Here is a 23,336-nt window from a genome sequence, read left to right as displayed (position 1 = left end):
CACCTGGCATCACTAAACACTTAATTAGACACTAACACTACAGTAGCATGCTGCTCCCTGTACTTTCCCAAGGTCTTGTTAGCAAGGCAACCGTGGCATCGAAGCGACAAACGCTACCTACCGCCAAGTGGCAATGAGCGTTGCTGTGCCAACTCTGAGGCCATAGTAAGGGAAAGGCTTTGGATGAAGATCTTATCAACGGATAAGCTCCATCATCCACAGTGCTTTTATGTTTCAGACAATTAACTCGCTATTGTTGTCTGTGCCAACGCTGCCAAAAGATAGAACATAGATATATGCACATCTTGCTTCACAGTCAGAACTATCAGCATTCTGCCATGCCAGGTAGCCTGATGAGATTTCACTACTATGGGTTTTGGAAGCTGAAGGTGAATAGTGGTTTAAATTAGACATGTTATGCCCCTGTATTTTTTAAATTTTTAATGGCTAGAAGATCCCGAATATTAACAACATTCTGAAAACATTATTTAGATTATCTATGAAACCCCAGCATCCACTGGAGCTCCATCACAGGGGTGTACTTTACTGGGGGGACACGGGGACATGTCCCCTGCACTTTTTCTGAATGCGGTATAGGACCCCTTCATTTTTTACAATCCGAAAACTATTGTTATACTTAAGAAAAAAAAATTGGAGAAACTGCACACACCGAGAGCTCCCAGTCTCCCTTCCAACCCCCCCTCCCCTCTCCTCTCTGCTGGTGTTAGGCGAACATTGACTGAGCCGACATTGATACACTAGGTAACGCTGTTACTATTACTAACACTGGCTGGTGAGCAAAATCGTCACCGGCCCGTCACATATTTCCAAACGGGGAAAAAGCAATTTGACAAACCAAATATTTAAGATGGTTGTAAAAGAGCATGATTTTTCTATTTACCTATGTAACTTGAAAATGAGTCCACCTTCAACCACAGCAAGTATCCGTCAACGATGTATGAAAAGCAGAGTCTCTCTCGCTGCTAGTTTACTTTAATGTTTGATTCACACACGGCGGGCTCAATAGGATAACTGCTTTCATATTAAATATGAGATGAGGTGTAGTAGTCTATGGAAGACAGGGAGGGCAAGGTAGGGAAAAGCAGCACTGATTTGCAATTAGGTAATATGTTACCGTAGTCCCTACATATATGTAGAAATGCAGGAAATGGGATTCAAATTGCATTTTTTTTCCTGGGGGAGGACCTCAAGACCCCCGTTTTATTATTTTCCTCCCACTTCTCAAACCAAAGTTACACCCTTACTCAATCAGTGCAGGGAGATGCAGGTTTGATAGTCCTGAAACTTTTCTATAATGTAAAATCATGTAGCTGTATGACCCGTTATATGGCCATATTAAAGAAATACTCCACTGAAAAACTGTTTTGAATATCAAATACTCACCACAGCCTAACTTGGCTCCAAAAACTGTGGAACTTGCCCCTTCTCAGAGGATGGTGCTGTTAGAAAGGATTCCAATGGCTTTCCAGTTTCATGGTAGAAAAGAAAGTCAACATGTCAAAATGTCAAAAGAAACTTCCCAAACCAGTCTCTCTGTATGCTCTGTATGTTTCAAACAGTCCTATTTTTCAAAAATACGGCTAAATACACAGCTTCTGTTTGTTATGTGGTTGCTGTTTGGACTGTGTAAGCCAGTGTTACATAGACTTGACAAGAAAAACTTTGGTTTGCATGCCATATTATTTCAAAAACTGCAACATGTGAATAGTTTTAGATGAATAAAGGCTAGATTTCTGTGCTACATTTAGATGTGTAATGCTAACTCTTATAAACACAAAGCCATTCCCTTAAGCAGGCTATGTGCTGGGCTTACATAATAGAAAGCAAACTTATAATAAATACAAAGCAAATGTAACTAAAAATGTCATACATGGAGCAATTTTACACATTAGCTGCTCTTTATAGCACCACATGCACTTAACAGCAGAACTAGGGTGGCTAGCTTGGCCAGAAAACTATTCTCACAAGTTAGCTTAATTTAGCTGCCTCATTTTCTAACATTAATATCCTTCTCAGCATAAAATATTGAACCACACATTAACAGACAATAAATTTGTATTCATATGGAGTTTGTATACAGTTTCTCACCTTGAAAGAGAGAACCAAGTCTCAGAGCAGCTCTCCTTTCTCTTGAGTGTGCAACGTTCAGACTAGCTCCCACACAGGGCTACCAGCGCTACAGCTAGTGCTTTTTACTGTCAATAACTGGCATCATGTAATTTGTAGCAGCAATTTTAGCACATTTAAGATAATATTAATAATACTGTAGTCTTTTTTGAGCATACAACAAAACAGTTGAATAACCCAAACTAATTGTGGACATAATTCATAACAACTCAGGGTGCCACAAAAGCTAAAAAATGCTAGTGACAAATGCTTTTTATTAAGCCATATTTCAAACTATGTTGGTAAAAATATTGTTTGTAACATATTGAGTAGATGGATTATGCTGTAGGACTGGTTTAGTCTGCACTGAGACTATGTTTGGATGTTCAAAATTTTTTTAAAGGCCAACATCGACTTGACATAGCATAACATCTCAGCGATACATTTCAGCCCTCATAGTGACATAATGGATGGCAGACATCATTCATCCATGAAAGGAAGCCAGGAGCCATCTGATGTTGTGGAAAGACACTCAACTATGCTTAGATGTGTCCTGGCGGCCATGTTGGGTGGCAAGCCTGCAGTAATGGTACTGTACTTTGTCATTTGGAGGTAGTGCAGGATTCACATTAAAAAGACTGAGGAAAACCAACAAACAAGTCTGATGATTTACAGTCTGGTTTTTGGAGTGTCTCTTTAAGCAGGATGAACGAGGACAGACAAGATAAATGATGAGAAAGGCTCTCCTCACATGTGCAAACAATTTTCCACCACAGTACAACCGGGGGCCAAATGAACTGTCTGTTCAGTATGTGAAGCGTGAACAAATGCCTTTCACATTAAGTCAGGACCCTGGAGACCTAGATAGTGTGTGTGCACGCGCATGTGTGACTCGAGAGAACAAGTGAGCATGGCAGTGTATTGTTACAGCATATATGAGTGTGTACTGTACACACCTGCATGAGCCATGATTTACCATGCAAACAAAGGCAAGCACCTTATTATAAAACATTATGGCTCCCTCTAAATACTCAATTTAAATTCAACCAAGGCCATGTTTAGATTAGGTGTATGCTGCAGGCAGATAATCCTTTGACCTGATTGGCTAAAACGATGCTTGCAATGTGAAGGGAGGGAAGGGTTGATGCTGGGAGGGAAGGGTAGATGAGGGTAAAAGGTGGTGTCACCTCATATCTTTAACATGAAGAAAGCAAAATTAACTGTAAATAACCTTCAGCCCAACACCAAGGTGAAAAGGGGGAATGGCGATGATGAATATATATAGACTAATGATGTCAGCTAACAACGATGATGACATGACAGTGAAGAGGCGGATGTGGATGACAAAGGTAATTGACAGTAGCCATTAATGTCACCGGTGTGAGCTGCTGCTTTAAGTGCAATACATTCAGCTGTAAAGCAGAGCATTGCATAATTTAACACATCAACTGACACCTGTATAGCACTCACCTAACCTACATACAAACAGAGGGCTTAAAAACAATATGGAGGTAATCAAGGTAGCTGGAATGTGTTGATCCGAAGAACAAATGTTATAAAATTGCTGCTTATCTGAAGAGCCAATACACATCAACGCTGGGAAACAGGACAGTACCCTTTCCTGAGGAGTTCATGTGCAGGCTTATAGAAAAGAATGGGTGCAGGTGTTTTGACACGCATCATACACCACCAGTGTGTGTTGCCCTTTAGAGTCTCAAAACTCAATATTAAAAAGGACCTGGAACTTCTTTTATTTATTTTATGAGTTTTTAACTATGCACCTTGTGACTCTAAGGATGGCACTGGTTAGATTGGTTCATCACTTTTATTATATTATTGAATAGATTTTCACAAAATTTGGTACAAATATCTGTGGTGCCCAGGGGATGAATACTAATGACTTTGGCGATCCTCTGACTTTTCATCTTGCGCTGCAGGTAGGTCAACATTTTCACTTATAACATTGATCAGATAGTTTGGCACTAAATTTGGAACACACATTCATAGTTCGTAGAAGATGTGTCCCAATGATTTTAGTGATCCCCCAGCCTTTCATTACTTTTATCACTTATTATTACATCCTAGCTACTGTTCCCTAATTACTTCTTCTGTATGGACGAGACATTCGTTGTATGGTATGAACATCAAATGATCATCAAATGCGTGTTTCACTTAAGTCTTGTTATCTAATATGAATATTAAGATTGACCTGATGATCTCTCCATATCATTCCAGTATTACAAACTATGTCTTTGGTGCTGATAAACAGCATAGCCGTATATCAGGTTGTTGTCTCCCTTCCAAATGATGCTTCTACATGTAGTGGATGAAATGATTATCTTGTGTTTTTATAGTGTTTTTATATTCTAAAGATTTATGAGTCCATAAAGTCAATGTTTTTCTTTTACTTTCGCTTATTCCCACCCAGGAGGGCTTTTGAAACAGGAAGTGGCCGGAATTACCCACAATTCCCCATTGGAGGTAGAGGGTGGGACGAGAGTTTGGACTGTCAGCACCCCTTTTGCCGCTCATTAATCACTTAGGCTACTGTGGGACAGGCCGCAAGGGATCAGCAACACACATGCAAGCATACACACAAATTTAAAAAAGGTGTAGAGCGCGATGCCAATGTATAATCTGTCTCTCTACGAAAAAATCAATACACACAAAATAGAGAAACCCTATTAAATGTTGAGGGCTGTTTCCTTGCCGATACAGATGCACACATCGGAGACACACACACACACACACAGATAGTGACGCTCGCTGTTCATCACCACAGAGAGGAGATAGAAATAGAGGGAAGACGAACACAGCTCAGAGTTCCCTGGAGCTAGTCAACAACTCAGAGGGGAAAGAGAGAGGCACAAAGAGACTCTTTTCAATAGTGGAGGCTCTCTTCGTTCAAAAAGCTGGTATCATGTTATACAGCCTCATGTCATTTTCCAGAATGTCTTCCGGGACTCACAAACTCTATATGCATGCATGCATTATTGTGTCTGTGTTGGTGAATAATAATTTGCAATTAATGTCTAACTTTTTTTTATTGTAAATAAAATCCCAGTATCCTGTGATGTCATTAAACCTGTAATCTTGTAATCACTTGTACATAGACAGCATGTTAAAGCCCCTACAGTATGTGTAAAATTTTTATGTAATCTTTCAAATAATTTGAATGATATAACTGTTTGCAGAAAATTGCAACAATGACTGGAAATTTGCACAGTCTATGTTTTGCTTTCAGGCCATTCATTTCTACAATCTATTGGGGGTGAGTGTCTTTTGTGATGTCACCATTAGGTGTCACCGTTTTCAAATCCTACTCATAGTGGCTTTTAAGTTAAGGAACATAAAGGTCAGTTTACCTGTTGTAGGGAGTGCTATTCAGCCTGTAAAAATGGTTGTACAATGTTTTCAATGACTTTGGAGGAGCTTTGTCAAGTCTGACTGAATAACCCATGATGATGTTCTTTAACAAAAAGATACAAAAAAAATCTTTGAATCAGTGTCAAAGTTCATTCTTGAGCTGGGAAAGAGAAGATTGTCAACATAATCTTATTTCAAGGTCCACTGACTATCTTTTCTCTGAGCTTTTTAAACACATCTCATGGTCTCCATCAGCAGATGTTTGATCAGGTACCATGGAAAGCTGGTAAGTGGACCTTGAGTTAGATTATTTTGTCCCACTGGGGGTGTGGAGTTTGAAAGATGTATCTAACATGGGGGATTAACAAAAAGATGCTTATGAGCTACATTATGGGAAATGTAGGTTTCAGTGTTTTTGGAGATTGACCCATACTAGGAACTGAAAGTTAGCATATCTCAGCTTGGGCTGCGTCAATTTGGACCATTCTTTCTTTTAAAGCTGTCTATTGTGAGTCAATCAACTTTATGGGAATGCAATAAATCACTTTATCTATACCACTTAAATCACCTTTAACTACACCAAACAGAAAATTTAAGGGAAAATTGACTAATATGTGGTGGAATGGAAAGTATCCTAGGGAAAAATTTGGCATTTTTTTCTTGAATACTTGGGAATAGATAATTTTCTCAAACAATTGACAATTTATCTCCAGAAAGAGCTATTGAAAATATACAATGGCAATGACTTTTATAGCACCGGGGATGGGGTTAAATTTTAAGAAGAATCTTGAATTCTGGCTCAGTTTGCAAGCACGGACAAATGACTCAACTCATGTAGATAAGGGAATTCCTGCAGTCTGAAACTGTGTGATAAAACAAGCCCGCTGACTCTTTGCCTATTTGATATTTACTTAATGAGAGATGTACCGTACATGCAGATTTACTATGTACAATTACAGACACAAAATATGCTGGATAATGAACTGAGTGATGCAGGAGAATCTCTTCTGAGTTCATTTCGTAGAAATTCTCTCCTGTGTAATCATGCTGGGGTTCATGAATATTATCAAGGAGCTGTGGCTTTCACCTTTGACCTCCTAAATATTGGATTTTTAAAATACTGATGATCTAGAACCTGAAGGGAAAGCAAGTATTTTTCTGTTGCACCTAATCTATTTTGATCTAGAATCCACACCCACTTTTTTGTCTGTTTTCCTTGAAAATTTGCAGCTCTTTTCCTGAAACACCCCCTACACATGCAAACACACATACACACACTTCACCAGCTATATCTGCTCTTCAAGGACATCTCTGGAAGATGCCTGAGGGAGAGCTCTTTTATGCTCTAAGCTGTCAATTGGCCAATCAAGGCTTGCCAAAGTAAAGTGACTGTCGCCATAACTGCCACAGGGACAGGGGAGAGTACACAAGAGCTATTTTCAATAACAGCACTTTCACTATGAAGGTAAATGAACATTTCATCCTCTTGTCAAAACACTTGGCAGACAAATAAGGGATAGAACTAGCCCCAAACACAAACATACATATTACATACAGCAGTGTGGTGGTTAGTCTGAATTGTATGAGGAAAACAGGAAAACATTCTGAAATTTGTCTTTATTCGTGGTCCTTCTTTCATCATTGATTACCCATCACCATGAAAGATTTGACAACTAGAGTCCTCTGCGCTGTTGACCCACTCATCAGTGACTTACATTTGGAACCTCATACGAAAACGACATGATGAAACAAGAGGGGAGGCAGAGATTCATTTTCCCCACCCATCAATCCACGTGCTGCTCATAAATGTCACCCTTAGGGAAATTGAATGGCACCATTTGTCTGTGTTTTTATTAGGCTGGGATGAACTCAGTCTCGTCGACCTTTCAGAATACATACCCACACCAAGTTAATTGGGGATAAGTCAAACTTGGAGTTCCTATGGCTGGCAGAGCCTGAGCGCTAGGATCCCCACAGACTCGTTGCCTCCATTAAAAAAAAAAAAATTAAAAAAGAGGAGATGGAGACGGGGAAGTTCATCACGAGAAAGGCCAGAGTCCATTGGGAGAATGTCAATTTTTTTTTATTACTTAAATGCCCTGTCTTAAATGCCAAAGTGCTAGACTCCCACAAGTCATTATTGAATTGTGGTGCCTGGTTCTCAGAAGTGACTTTGGCCAGTTTGTTTGAGCAGATCAAGTTTTGGAGTTTGAGTTCCTTAAAGGTGAACTGTAATTAAAACTAACCTTTCAAATAAATTCATTATGTATATATCCTTGGTGTTTGTTTTGACTTGTATTTACCAAAAAGAAGAAATGGAAGTTTTGTTTTGTTTTGGGTTTTTTTTTACATTATTGTTCTCCACTTAGCATGGCTTTTTGGCGGACTACCTGTGTGGGTGGACAGTGAAAATAATTAATAAATCACTTAAATTTTACCCATTACACTCCTTACATTACTCCCTTTGTTATACTCCATTTACTTCTTTGTTATGACAATATGAATCACAGGTTTTGACAGTCTTGTCATTTGCCATCACAGTTAAAGCTAGCTAGCCCCCCTCTATTGTAATGTGGGATATAAGCAGGGTGTTGATATAAAATGACCAAGAACTAATGTCTAGCGTTGGAAAGAATAAGTGCCCACGTTAGCAACCTACGCTAACTAGCCTGGCTTACTAGTATCCACTATCAAAGTAACAAAACAAACTTAAGAGCACGATGGAAACTTCCAAATGTTAAATGTTGTAAATGGTCAGAACACATACTAAATTATTACGGAATATAACCAAGGCTATGTGGGCTCGATAAAAAAAAGGGGGGGGGACATCATGTATTAATGCTTTGGGGGTATTCATAGCAACATCGGCCTTCAAATGTCAGTCAATCACTGCCATGGGGAATACCCACTCAGAGGCTCAAGGCTTGGATGCTGTTTCCACAAATATATCCAAAGAGTTTTATCCTCTTGAAAAATGGAAAAATAGACACAGCTGCAGTATCATTAGTTTAGATTTCCTTTCACAAAAAGTGGAGAAATACATTTTCTGTTCAACTTTAAAGCTACAGTGTTCCAAACTTGACAGTTAATAGAGACTCCTGAAAACTCCTTTAAGAGTAATCTGGATTGAAATAAACAGATCTTCTGCCTCTGTTGTGAAGTAAATGTGAATATGCTGTGCAAATTTACAAGATTTCTGACAAATGAAGTTCAACTTTTTAAAATTCTAGCTGCCATTAGGACCCACCAGTCTGTGACGCAGGCTTTAAATTCAATCTGTTTTGCCTCTGTCGATAATCCAATAACTTGAACATTACCTGCAAATGTCACCATTCACATTATTTACCAACCAATTTGTCATGAAACTCCAGCAAATTTGAGCGAAATGGCTTGGCTGATTGTTTCACAGTCAGATTATTTTTATCCTTTATGATATTTATTTTTTTTCCCTCCCAAAACCTGCCTGCAGCCACTGCCAGTAAAACAGCAATGTGTTACACTCACAAAAAGGCTCTGATTGCAAGTGATGTCCCCACCAGACACCACCACTCAAATCCCCCCGGCGTCTGTCAATATCTATCACAAAGACTGCTTGTTTACATAGTGAGGCTGCTCTCACTTGACTGGGCCCACAGGAAAAAGCACTATAATATTCATACAGTGACCTTATCATCAAACTGCATAATCACTTAAATATCCCGAAAATATCCCCTTTATAGAAGCTTAAGTCACTGTCTATATATTAATACTGACATTAGTGGATACATGTGCTATTTTAGTCTCCACTGATGTCACTATCTAATCCCAGTGGGACTTATTTTTTGTGATATAAGCACAACATCTGTCTGAAATCTACTATAGTGCCACTATTTAGGCAGATACAGATGATAAAGGCATAAAAAATAGGCTACTATATCCATTTTCATATGACCCAAATCACGTTTCAAACCACAAATAAACAAGGCACTGCAAAATTCATGGATAAAAAGCTCCATCAATATTTTAGTCATGGCTTCGTGTGACTAAATCAAGCACCGAACTGTCTGTTTAGTACACGCTCCTTGTCTCCACACTGGCTCTGTGCGCTCACAGGCGCGTCCTTGGACTCATTTTGAATGTTGTGGCATGAGTCGTTATTGTTGTGGCTCTCAAAGTGGGGTCAGGAGATCCTCCCGGGGTCACTAATTGTGTCGTAAAAGGGCTTCCCAAATCAAATGAGGCATCAGTTAATTGAACTGTAATTAAACCAAACAAAGGACATAAATAATAGTAAGTTCCAGTCTGAATGCTATGATACCTGCGCAACGCAGAGTAAACAGACAATAACAACATGCTCGTGACCCTGGGCCACCATGTGATGTAATGGAAGTCTGGGGCGACAGTGTGTTCATGTCTATATGAGGGGCCCCCCGACATGAAAACGTTTAAAAAGTCTGATTCGTCAAGAAAGCCCGATGCCTGATAACATCCACCGCGCGTCCAGCTGGACCACCTGGATGCGTAAAAACCATACCGTGCCGCGCAGTGTGCCTCTGCAGCAGCCGCCTCCTGCGAGAACAATAACTTGTTTCTGGTGATGTGCGCTGTGTCTGGAGTGATGGATGGTGGAGGGTGACAAAGAGGGGTATGGTGGGATTGGTGCATGAACCAGCGCATCGTGACGGTACGGGACAAGGAGGGGGTAGGCTACTTACGCTGCTGTTCTCTCCTGTCCAGTGGACCATCGCCTGGTTGTGCGTCGCATCCCCTTTGAGCACGAATGAGCTGCTGAGCAGGGACATTTGTTTTTCCCGGGACAGCGCTCTCCTGAAGCGGGGTGAGCTCTCCGCGCCGACTGCTTCCTCGTCACCGTCAGTCAGTAAGCCCGGCGGGGAGCCTCCGTCTCCGCCGCCCATGTTAAACGTACGGTACTCTCCGCCACGCCGGTTTAAAGCCCCGCTGTCACAGCGCACGGGTCCCGGCAGTGCCATCCAGGCCGAGGCGGTCAACAGAAAGACGCATAGGTGCGCGAAGACCTGTTCTTCGGGGCGCAGAGGTGCCATGCTTTGCGCCGTAGTAGCGCTCGTATCGCAGAGACTGATGGAGAGACTGCCGATGCTTGTGGAAGATAGATAGGTGTATACTGTAAGCCGAGAGAGAGAGCGAGAGAGAGAGAGAGGGAGGGAGGGAGGGAAGGAGGGAGGGAGGGGAACTGGAGCTCAGGCAGACAGTGGGAACAACGTGGACGCGTCTCTGTGCCAAGCGGGATCCACAGGACGGCGCAGCGGTGCCATCTGCTGTCCTGCAGCTGCAGCCTCCTGTAACTGAAATCAGATTACACAGTCCATCTTCATAGTGTCACCACAAGAGGAACTGGTATATTAAAAATTATACGTATTTCAAAGATGCATAAAGTTTATCTTTAAAACATTTTAATTTAAAAGTGTGTGCTTAAAGAAAATAAAGGATTCATTGATTATCAGTCGATTATCATCAATTAATTGTTTAATTATTGCAGCTCAACTCTCAGACATGTTTATCTCACTGTTTAAATCCTCACATGCAAGCCATTTGAGCCAATAACTGTCATACAACTGTCAGGAATTGATCATCAGTGTGTGTATAATCATACATAGGCGATCCAGATGGCTTGTCATCATCGACAAGAGTAATCTAGTCAAGCTTCCACATCTATTTACTACATTTCTGTGAGCATGTGGAACAATGACCTGAGAATAAGACATCACAATTTGGCCCTGAGGATAGTTTGTAAATCCTAATAGGTCACCAGTCAATCAGCTTACAGGCAGTTGCTTCTTAACTCTCCCTGGGTTTCTTTTAGTTTAAGCTTTCATATAATTTCCTGGATTCTTTCATTGGATCTTTGCTCTCAATTTAAATGATAAAAACTATCAGATGACCTAAAGCAACCCTAAAAGATACTGCCAAACTGTATTTGCATGATGTCAGTCATCCACCACACTGGCTGCGTGTTGGTGGCCAGCTGGCCAAGAGGTCAAAGTTCACATTTGATCCCACTAAGTAATAGCTCTCCTCTGTGTCTGTCCTCCTATCCAATTATAGGTGGAGGCTGGATTAACCCATGACTACACAGGTCAGGACTGGTAGGGGTCGGGTGTCTCTTCAGGTCAAACAAGAAGGATTTTCTTCATGTTGACATTAAGCTGCGGCCACAAAATCCCAACAATGGTTTTCCTATTCTATGATGTAAATTATTGGTTTTACTCGTCATAAAGTATAGTACAGTAAAGAAAGCACTATATATGGAGCAACGCCTGCAATCAGGCAGTCAACTCGAGCTGCACTGCCTGACATCATGGATTTTCAAGATGCTTTAAATAATTTATTATCAGTTATTTTTAACTAATAACAAGATAATTTTACAGACAACACTGTAAATAATATATGTGGCTGGAAAATGTGGAATGATTAAGACAACATAATAATATGGATCAAAATGAATAATGTGCCACCGTACTTGTGATGCACACAGATCGGTCTAGTTATGTGACTGCAGTTCAAATTAAAAATGTACTTGTGATCTTGAAATAGTGCTCTGTTCTGCTTTAAATCTAGAGTTACCTTCACACACACACACACACACACACACATACACACAAGTGGGGGAGGGCAGATGATGGCAGGGTGTGCACCCTCCATGACCTCTATTGTCAGCATACTGCCTGTAATTGCACCTCCTAAACTGGAGCTTGAGTTTAAATATTTCATACTACTGTAGAAATGTGTGTGTGTGTGCATGCGCCTGTGTGTGTAGGAGGAAGGTGAGGAGTAAGGCTGCAGGAATACAGATTGGAGCCTGCAGCAAGTCTAAATGTAATCTGTTTTAATCTAAATGACAGGTCCAAAACGGATGCCAATTAGAGTGAAAATTAAATAGAAAATGTAAACTGCATTTGTGCAAATGTTCATGATCACCCAGAGAATTTGGACTGGCTGTGAAAAAACAGGCTTATTTTATATATTTAATATCCAGAAAGTGTAGTCAACAATCTTCAAATCAGAGATAGTGAGTAACTCTACTGTCCACATGCTGTCCACATTGTCAACCACTGAGTAAGCAACTATCTACAGGGGGCCCTGGAAGAAAAACAGGAATATATTATATATGTAAGAAAAAAAAAGTTTTGATATCTCTTGCAAATTGTTTTACAAAGTTTTTGTTCTCCTATTAACTTTTTACATTGTCTCCAAAATGTTTTGTTTCTCTCTCAAAAAAAAAATTCTTTCACAAAACTTTGCTTTCTCCTGCAAAAGTTTTGCATTCTCTCACAAATTTTTTTACTTCTTTCAAAAAAGTTTTGTTTCTCACTCAGAAGTTTTCTTTGTTACAAAAAGTTTGTTATTTAATTTGGTTTAACATTCTGTTTGGAATGTTTTGTATTTCTCTGAAAGAACTTTTGTTCTTTCACAAGTGTTTTATGTCTCTCGCCAAAGTTTTTGTTCTCGTTAAATTTTAAAGTTATTTGACTTATTTTAAGTACGGGGGTCTTGTTGCTGCTGACAGGACACAAGCAAAATATTTCACATGATCACATAAAAAAATGTATCGGGGTATGCAGAAACTGTTGCAAGAGAAAAGAAACGCTTGTGAGAGAACATCAAACCTTTGAGAGAAATACAAAAACAAGCAAAAAAAAAAAAAAAACACAACAGAATGTTAAACCTTTAAAAAGCCTAATTAAGTAACACAAAACCTTTGCAACAGAACAAAACTTTTTTGAAAGAAGTAAAACTTTCACACGAGAATGCAAAGTTTTTGTGAATACTTTTGTGAAAGACATTAAAACGTTTTTTGAGAAAATAAAACATTTTGAAGAAGAAGAAATATTGTGTGAAAAGTATGTTTTTTTAAATTCTCCCATCATATATATTCATGCATTTCCTCATGTCCAGTGTAAAGCTCCATAATTCTCAAACATATACATGGTACATAGTATACTGCAATGGACATGATTTTACTCCAGGGAACCTCATGCGAAGGCTTTTTGTGGTTAATTCACTGTTGAATATATTACAGTCTACGGTGTACGTGGGGGAATAATCCTGATGAAAGTGAAACATACAATTAGAGTCATTCCTATGCATTTTCTAATTGGAGTAAATTGGCAAAAAAGCAGCTAATTCCTGGGAAACAGAAGAGCTCAGTTTGGTATAGAATGTAAAAAAACACAGGTGTGAGTGAGTGAATGAGATGAATGAATGACCAATCAATGTCAAGACATCAAGCCAATTATATCACAAGTGTCCACTGTAGAGACCACAGACAGCTGTTGAGCTGAAATCTTTTGTGGTTCTCCTGTGGCTCTGTAAAACTAATGCACATTAATCTTCATAACATCCAATTATCTGTGAAAATTTCATGACGAACAAAGCTTCGTTCAGCGGCTGCTCAGCAGCATGCTAACAAGCTGGACTCCTACCATCCAAGGTTTGCCTCCCACTGAGCTGTTTCTGCACTCAGATGATGTAAGACCTGCTTTATTCATTCATACTTCTCATCTGTGATCACACACAAAGGGCAGTGCCACAGGCACCCATCAATGTGGACCATGAAATATTTACTGAGCTCGCTTTGCAAAGAGGTCATGCTGGGAAGATACACTCTGAAATTTGTGGTGTTTGTGTTATTTCTCAGTTGATTCTCCCACTTTCTCTCTGAAGGTCACAATCCAGTTCTACCTTTTTCTAGCATGAATAAATGTGATTATATGTTTTTCTTATTTCAGTGCAACCTGAGGAGGACAGGACATGATTTTGACCCACACACACATACAATCAGTGACTGAAAACACTTCATGCTCTTAAATCTTCTCTGGGGATCAAAGGTGTTTTTGGGAAATGAAGGAAACCATTTAAGTTCCACTAATCCATTTTAAAAAAAAAAATATTACCATCAATATTACCACATGTATCAAATGATGATGTATCATCTAAAAGGGATTGCACAAACCCATGGAGAATTATAGTCAACTGGGCAGTTCCCCTCCCCTCAGCTCAACAGAGATTTTTAGTCTCTTTTAACTCATTGTTTTGGTTTTATTGCTAATTTTTCAACAGAAAAGCACAGAGAAAATCCCTCTGTATGCTACTTTCCTAGCAACAAACACAAAGCAAAGTTAACAACTAACTGTTGAAGAAAGTGGAACATGTAGCAGCTTGAGAGTCTGATATTTTACTCAAGAGTTTAGACAAAATATAAGCTAAAAGATGAGTGAACATTCATTAGGTGACCAGAGACAATTCTAAATGAATGCTAATGTTGCTTGATGTCTGCTGGATGTAATATTTGGCATTTTTGCCATATCAGCTTTATAAGTTAGTATGTCAAATTTGTGTACACTTGTTGGGAGACTCTAAAAATTCTAAAACTCTTTAAACATTTTAGCAAACAGTTGCCTATTAACACATCCAGCAGATATGAAGCAATATTAGCATTCATTTGGATTCTGGCCTCCTGGTGAGTGTAGAGCCAATGTTCTCTCTCCTTTTAGCTCTGTTTAAATGCTCTACTTTGTTCACAGGCTAATAGCTAACTTTTTCTGTCTGCTGTTTGGTGCTAGGCAGATAGTGTACTGTGGGTTTATCAGAGACAAGCTAAAATAGGCCGCAGAGTTGGGTGATTTTTTTCCTGTGGGTTTGTTACTATGAGTGACACTTTTCACATAGTCATTTGATCCATTGTTCATATAAAAATATTGATTGATGCAGCTTAAGTAAAGTAGAGATTGATGACACAAGTTAAAGAAAGGCAGGTACAAAGCAAAAATGTGTTATTAAAATACATTTCTTCAAGGCAATAGTCATTTCCAGGCCCTATGGTGACACATAAATACACCTTAATCCAATACAAGGTATACTTCCAACACAGTTTAATGGGATGTTCCACCCTAATAATGAGGCAGCCAATGATTGACCGGAACCTTAAAGCAGACACACTTACAGACACTAACACACACACTCATACACACACACCTTTAACCACACACACAGACACCAACTCTTGTCCCCTCAAGTATTTCATATGTCCTCTTGCATGGTCTAAAAGGTGTGACCATCTATTAGGGACCACACGGAGGCTGTCCCCTCCTCTATCCCCCTGCAGACAGGTCCCTGTGCCCCCACAGTCACGCTCTGTCATCCCAGATTAAAAGCGGTGAGGTTGATAACTCACCCTGACTGCAGGATAGGCACATCGACAGGAAGAAACAAGGATCTCTGAATGTCTCGCTGTCCCTTGGCACCACTAGCGCATGAACAAACAATGCTGCAGGCAGGCTTGTACTGGTCAAATGCACAAGAGTATTTTCATGTTCACACCCCTTTACATAGGGACATCTGGGCTATTAAATACACCAATCCTTGCATTGAAGCTGATGAATGCATTGTATACTCTTTATCTAAGTCAATATCAGGATAAAATTTCAACAGTGAAGTGAATAGCAGTTGAGTTTGCAACTCCTATGTGGGGCGCTTTGGATAGGAAGCACTGTATCACTCCTGATGAGCAGGTTGGCACCTTGCATGGCAGCCTCTGCCATCAGTGTATGAATGTGTGTGTGAATGGGTAAATGTTGCCATGTATTGTAAAGCACTTTCAGACTAGAAAGGTGCTATATATATACAATCCATTTACCATTTTCTTACACTGCAGTAGCTATAAAAGTAAGACATTATAGCAGCATACATGCTAATACTGTATAATGCAATTATAACTCAAGTTTACAGTCCAAATGTCAACATTTTTAATTAAGTGGTGAATTGAATGATTAATTGGTGGGTCAAAAGTTATAGGGACCATTTCTAAAGTTGTATAAAATGTGTCACATAATGGTGTTTTCTGGCATATCCGACTGCATAATTACCAATTATGCCATTTTTCCTCCCCTGTGCTGACCCATTTGAGCGGTTCAGTGTTGTGTTATGAGGTGAGTTCTGATGAGTGATGTGCAGAGCTGCATTATTGGCAGGTTTAATTCTCAGAGCAATTGCACTGACCTACAATAAACCTTCAAGGATGATGGCCTAATCAGACCTAAGGGTGCTGGCTTTGGTTGCATTAATCTGTCTATGAGGACAGCAGGACACGTATATGTTCCCCGTTTTGTCTTAATCCAATGACTAGGGCACTTGGTGAAGGCCAATGCTGAAACTGATATTTTTTGATTTGTGTACATAGTACAGCTGATATCTTGGTATCACTTCTAACAAGGCAGTCTTTATGAAGGTTTTATTAATTGTAATTTAATGTATGTGTGATGATCACTCTTTCAGTTTGCAAAATTAGAGCATTTGTATAAAGAAAATGGAGGGTCTGGTGTCACACTTAGGAGGCTGAGCTAGCACTATAACTCGCTAGCTAATCTGCTACTGTGTTTATTGCCTGCTGTGTGATTAACACTCTGTTTTACAAGTTTTGGCTGGACTGCAACAGCAGGGCCAGCCCTACAAACACGAATGTCCATGACTGACAGACTGAGTGATGAAGTTATGCCATTGGTCAGCCGAAGGCTGCCAAAGCTTGGGACAGCCAAGTATCCCAGAATGCATTTCACACCAACCGGCAGCAATGGTGGATATTTTGAGACAGGGTAAAAGTTGTTGTAATTTTTGCTGTAGGACTGCTAATATGTCACTTTATTAAGTTTTAATATTTTTTCAGGCAAGAAAGTAACCATTTAGATTCCCAATATGTGGTCAGTTTATCCAAATAACGCCTGTTTGGAAATTTGCTCCAACATTTTAAGATATATGAGGAGCCACTGGCCTGGTAGACCAGCCGGTCATCTCAGCTGCTAGCAGCCTGACTCCTGAGACCCATTTTGATATATGATATAATTCCTTTTAGAAGATTGATGTTGGTCTCACAGATTAAATCTGACAATTGTAGCTGCCACGTTAGTTTGTCTTAATGTAAAGTGAAGCTTTATGTTTTTACTGGATAGAACGACAGCGCTGTCTCTGGGACTCTATATGTACAGATATCACCACATTTCAATAAATAAAAATGTATTAAAATGAACAGATCAGTCTATATTAAATTTTTATCTAATAAGCTACATAACAATTTTGATTTTTATTGTAGCTACATTACAGACTGAATAACATAATTTACTGCATCTTTCTGTGTAGTGTCTCATATACTGTCCAGCCATATACTATGTTTTGACCTAGTCTTTTTATTTAAAGGGTGGACATCTTTCAGTAGGAATGATATGAAAATTACATTTGTTGTCTAATGGGTATTGATCTGTGTCCTTTTCATTATCTGATATTTTTCTAGACATTCTCCTGCTGCTGGAAGTCATCAGCTGGATGACAGACCCAAAAAACTGTAAAAAAAAAAACAAACAAAAAAAACCTGTAAGATTATTACTGTTATGATCTGTGGTGTGAGCGGACCCAAATGCAGACCAGGAGACAGATCAATAGTATATGTAAAAAGGGATTTATTCCAACACAAGAGATAAAACAGGTGAGCAGCTGGGGGGAATAGTGAAGGTGGGGTTTGAGACAGAACAATAGGAATATAGTGAGGTGGGTCAGAGTGAGTTAGCAGGGCAAGTGGTGTGAGCAGCAGGCTGATCAGCAGGCAGGCAGGCAGAGGTAACCAGATGGTGATGATCCTGAGAGCAGAGGAGATTTAACGTTAGTACACAAGACATAGAACTCGAGGAAATAACTCAGAATTACACAAAGACCGAGAAGCCGAGACCGTGTTACTACCACTGCAGCTGACTGAACGATCTGGCAAAGAGTGGCTGGTGATGCGGGGAAGATATACTGTCTGGCTGATGAGATGATGGATGGCAGGTGTGCTGATTAGAGCAGGTGCTGTGCATCAGGAGTAATCAGGGAGAAACCAGAGGAAGGAGGAGCCATGCCTGCCAGTCGCACATGAACACATGGAGAGACAAACAGGGGACAAGAAACACAAGGAAAAGGGGAAACACAGGAAACACAAGGCATGGCCAGGGTTGTGACACTTATGTTTGCATGATTATACATAATGAATATAATGTCATATTTTGATGGGAGGTTAGCAAGTCTGTGTCTCTCTTGATCATAGTTTTTACTTTTTTAAACATTTTTTGCATCATTCAAATCACAATTTGTTGAAACTTGATAGAGATGAAAGATAAAGAACTGTGGATAGTTGACTAACAAACTTAACTGCATTTTATCTTTGCTGTAGAAAGTTTTACTTTGTATTTCTTCATTGTTTCCCTTCTTCTACAAGTAAGCTGATAAGGCTATTGAAAACTAGCCAACTGACGCAGTGTTTGAATTACAGGGGACTGAGGGGGTGCTTAGCTCTCCCAAAAGTGTCCTGAGCTAACCTGAAAGCAACACAATTTTGAGTTTCAGGGGACTCTTGAAAAATTGCTAAATAAGCATTAGTATTTCTAATGTTGCAATAAATGATAAGAAATACATAAAATATATGTAACGTAATTTTAAATGTGTGTCCACAACTTGGTCAGTGCATCTTTATCATCTGTCAGTAATGTGCGTGACAGCAACATGATTGATGGACATGTTCAGGGTGTTTATCATGGCTCATGGGCTTCTGTTTTGTGCGATTAGGTGTTATTATTGTTTGTGGATTCGGTGGCAGATCAACAGTTCTCAACATCCGGTCCTTGCAGTTTGGCGACTGGGCATGGCAGCCTCTCTCATCATTTCTGTCGTGCATTAAATAGGATCATCCCCTCTGTCTATAAGACTTAACTGCCGTTCCCTATCACACAGCTCTGTGAGTTTATCAAGGCTTTTCTTTTAAAAAAACAAGATTTCAGAAGATAATGGATAGTGTTTTTTCCAGGCTATGACCTTTTTTTTTTTTTTTAGAAATTTTCCAAAATTGATCACTAAGTGATGAGTTAAATTTAAAGTTTTTCTGCATAAGTATTAGAGAAAGAAATAGCCTAATTTAGTCTCTCTCTCCCTCCCCTCCAGAGGCTGTCCAAGGTTCAGACTGGTTTTTAACTGCATGTATCGCCTTGAAAACAATGATTTGGCCATGGATGAAGCTTACCTTTGAACTTTAATTAAATGCTGTATTTCAGCTATATGTATGCAAGTTATCATACATATATGGCTTAAGTAATATATGTAATAAATGTAAAGGAAGGAAAGGAAAAGCCAACATAAAGTATCTTAGTAAGGTCTTTGGCCACCACATGCTGCCAGAACAGCTTCAATGCGCCTTGGCATTGATTTTACAAGTCTCTGAACTCTACTGGAGGGATGAACATCATTCTTCAAAAAGATATTCCCTCATCTGGTGTTTTGATGATGGTGGTGGAGAGCGCTGTCTAACACGTCAGTCCAAAATCTCCCATAGGTGTTCAATTGGGTAGAGATCTGATGACTGTGAAGGCCATAGCATATGATTCACATCATTTTCATACTCATCAAAACATTCACTGACCCTTTGTACCCTATGAATGGGGGCATTGTCATCCTGGAAGAGACCGCTCCCATCAGGATAGAAATGTTTCATCATAGGATAAAGGTGATCACTCAGAACAACTTTGTATTGATTTGCAATGACCCTTCCCTCTAAGGGGACAAGTGGACCCAAACCATGCCAGCAAAATGCCCCCCACAGCATAACAGAGCCACCATATCCCCTCACTGTAGGGGTTTTTCCTTTAATTTGTCATCTGTCTGTACATATAGCTTACATACATACATATGAGCTACACTGTACTGACGCCTTCGACTATGTCTGTTGGTCATGTGAACCTTGCCTTGCAGGTCGTTGCGGTCTGTGGAGAGTTCATTTTAGAGAGTGCTACCATCTTGTGAAATGAACAATATTCATTAGAATATGCATTAGAATAGAGTAATTGAACTACACAGTTTGAGTTAGAGGTAATAATTTCAGCCATGAATAAAGCATTGAAGAGATTAATGACACCTGGTACAGTGTCTGCCCAGAATTATTGGCCACTTCTGTACCACACCTGGAAGACACCAGGAGAACAACGGTGGAGATGTTGAGTTATGCCACACAGAAACAACCCCAAAGGGTGAGGTATTTGGATAAGATGTTTTGCACCATGTAACAGTTTGGAAACTTTGTCCTTCACCCATTTTGCAGTAAAATAAAATGAATATATGTAATATGTAAAATAAATGAGAGCAAGAGGAGTGGGCTGGCTGAAGCCAGAAGAGGGCAACCAGCTGAAGTTTAAAAGAATATATAAAGGGTTTTTATGAAAATCCATTAAGTCTGCATTTGTAAATGGTAATAAATGGAATTTGCTCTATTATCTTTAAAGCATTATTAAATTGTTGATCAGCCATTAATAAAACCGTTAGTTACTGCTTATAAACACGTTATAAAAGGTGTCTTATCAGAAAGTGGCCTCTCCCAGGTTAATATTCTTATCAAGACAGATGTGTCTGAAACAGGAATTAGACTCTCATCTGAGAACTTCAGTATCTTCAGTTTTAAATGGTTAAAAAAAACAACATTTTAATATCTGTAATACTGACAGACTGACTTGGGGTGGTAAAAGCCTCTGACACAGCATTTAGACCATGACAGGACCACATAACCCTCCAATAAAACTCAGGACAAGAACAAGTTCTACTGTCATACGATAATATAAGTGTTCTCCCACACTTTACAAGGCTTTGGCTCCATTAATTTCCACATCTTTTAAGTCTCTTCACTGCAGCAATAAACACATCAGAGCAGTTTTATTCTGCTACTGCTTGATGTAAATTTTTGCTTTGGGAATTCTCACAATACATTTCCATTTGTCAGATTTCCCTGGAGAGCTAGACCACTTTCCACCAGCCTTCCCGCCCACAACTCCCACTCAATCAAACGCACCATGTCCCTCGGGTTTTCTTTTCAACAGAGCCAAACATCTGAACACTGGTGCAAGAGCCTCCCAATGTCTCCACCCCCCTGCACCTCCACCACCACCCTGGACCCTAGGTAGGCTACTGAAACGCACCCTGCTGTAACAACACTAATTGTGACAGATTTGTTTACTGTGCAAGGCAAATGTCTTAATTGTTGTCAAGGGAGGGTGGGAAGGAAAAGGGGATTGATGGAGTTAGAGAGCGGCAGAGGGAGTGTGTATGTGTGTGTTGGGACTGCGGAGGCTGGTATGCTCATCTATGGGGATGAGGGGAAATGATGCGCTGTCACATTAAGAAATGTAGCAATGTATTACAACTCCCAGAAGTTATTCCATGCTCAAGGTTAGCCAAGGGTCTTCAGCTAGAATCAAAAGGAGGAAAAGTCTGTTTATGTATTCCTATATTTAAATGTCCTCACACAACTAGTTTATCCTCACTTCTACAAGGTGCCAGTCATAGGATGTTCACTTATTTAAATTAGTAATGTAGTCCTATAGTTTATGATACACAAATATAAATTCCATAATGATTCATCAGAGGCGGGACAAAGTCATAGCTTTGTAAATCACAAGTAAGTCTGGACTATGATGTCCCAAACCAAGTCCCAAATCAAGACTGATAAGTCCTCAGTTAATCAAAGTACTATTTTGTGATTCAAGTCCTAAACAAGTCATTATGTGCACTTCACCAAATGTAATATTAGTCTATTAAGTTTACAGAATAATTAATGCTTTTTACATTTAGTGTTTATTACTTTCAAATCACCTTTATAAAATTTAAAAGAAAAATGATCAGGTGTGCCATGGTATGTTATTCCTGTGATAAAAAGCATTGTTTTTGAGCTGAATGATTTGCATATTTACATCCTTTTTTGGTGACCATGGCAGGGTCTTTACAACTAAATGAGATTATTCTATATAGTATATCTAGTATATCAATGGTCAGAAAAATAAAGAGTTGATTTGCTGCATGCTTTTTTTTATAGCATGTTTTTTTTATATTTTGGGCTTGGGGAGGATATCAAGTCATTCCAAGTCAGAAGGCCAAAGTCCAAGTGAGGTCATTAGTGTCAAAGTCAGGTCACAAGTCTTTGTTGATTTTGTCAAGTGAAGTCTAAACACACCTGATACATGACTGGAGTCTGACTCAAGTCCAGGTCATGTGACTCTAGTTCACACCTGTGTTTGATCCCTTCATGACTTTTAATCAACAAACTTTAGCAAACAAAATGCTAATTGCTGGATAACACAAAAAATGAAGAAAATAACAATTTTCAAGTCACTTTTTCCCTCTTATCCTTTGTATTGAGTGTAGTACATTGAAATCATTACAATTTAACTACTGAACGCTTATGTCAGTTTCCATTTGTTAGTTTTCAAGTGGTTCCTTGTTCTCATTAGTTAGCATTCCAGGTGTTATGCTTTCAGGTGTTGCTAGCTTCATGCTAACATCTCAGGCCTAGCACCAAAGCTAGCTTTTGCTAGCAACATTGAACAAACAACAAAGCAACTGAAGGATGTAAATTCACAAAGATACTGTTGTTTATTTCATATCATGGAAGAAAACAGGCTAGCAGGCGTTTAGCCACACTCTGTGTTATTTCCTACATTTTAGACTACTCAACACATCACAAATGCTAACTTTACAGCTAAACCCACCATCATCATTCACCTCTGTAAATGACATCTCTCTGGGAACTACATATTAAATTTATTTTTATTTAAGACTGTAAATTACTTGTATGTTCTCTGATATTTTGCTAGTGTCATCCTAGTTAATTAGTGTTAAAGACAAAATTATATTTAATTTTTGGAATTTTTAGCATGTACTGTACATATTAGCTGCCTTATTGAGCTGAAATGAATGTGGATGTTCAGAGGTGGACAGAAATAGAGTACTCCCCCTCACCATTACACACTCAAAGTTATGGGCTGAACAGA

General features: G+C 39.3%; 1 protein-coding gene across 9 annotated transcripts in view; it reads right to left on the bottom strand.

Annotated features, from left to right (window-relative positions):
* sorcs2 (sortilin-related VPS10 domain containing receptor 2) overlaps window positions 1-10,596 on the bottom strand; it is a 347,239-nt gene extending 336,643 nt beyond the window's left edge. For 4 of the 9 annotated variants that reach the window (XM_044340749.1, XM_044340750.1, XM_044340753.1 and 1 more), the window contains exon 1: window positions 10,188-10,596. In XM_044340749.1, coding sequence (XP_044196684.1) covers window positions 10,188-10,535 — 348 coding nt within the window. In that variant the 5' untranslated portion in view covers window positions 10,536-10,596. Of the gene's footprint in view, window positions 1-1,404; window positions 1,483-2,109; window positions 2,210-10,187 lie in introns of those variants that run through there. The other 5 variants (XM_044340752.1, XM_044340754.1, XM_044340755.1 and 2 more) reach the window with 2 other exon arrangements.
* Between the last annotated feature and the right edge of the window lie 12,740 nt (window positions 10,597-23,336).

Source organism: Thunnus albacares, chromosome 22 (genome assembly GCF_914725855.1).
Source record: "Thunnus albacares chromosome 22, fThuAlb1.1, whole genome shotgun sequence".
In the NCBI taxonomy this organism is placed as follows: Eukaryota; Metazoa; Chordata; class Actinopteri; order Scombriformes; family Scombridae; genus Thunnus; species Thunnus albacares.
The sequence above is the reverse complement of the archived record's forward strand: the minus strand, read 5'-3'. Positions and strand labels throughout refer to the sequence as shown.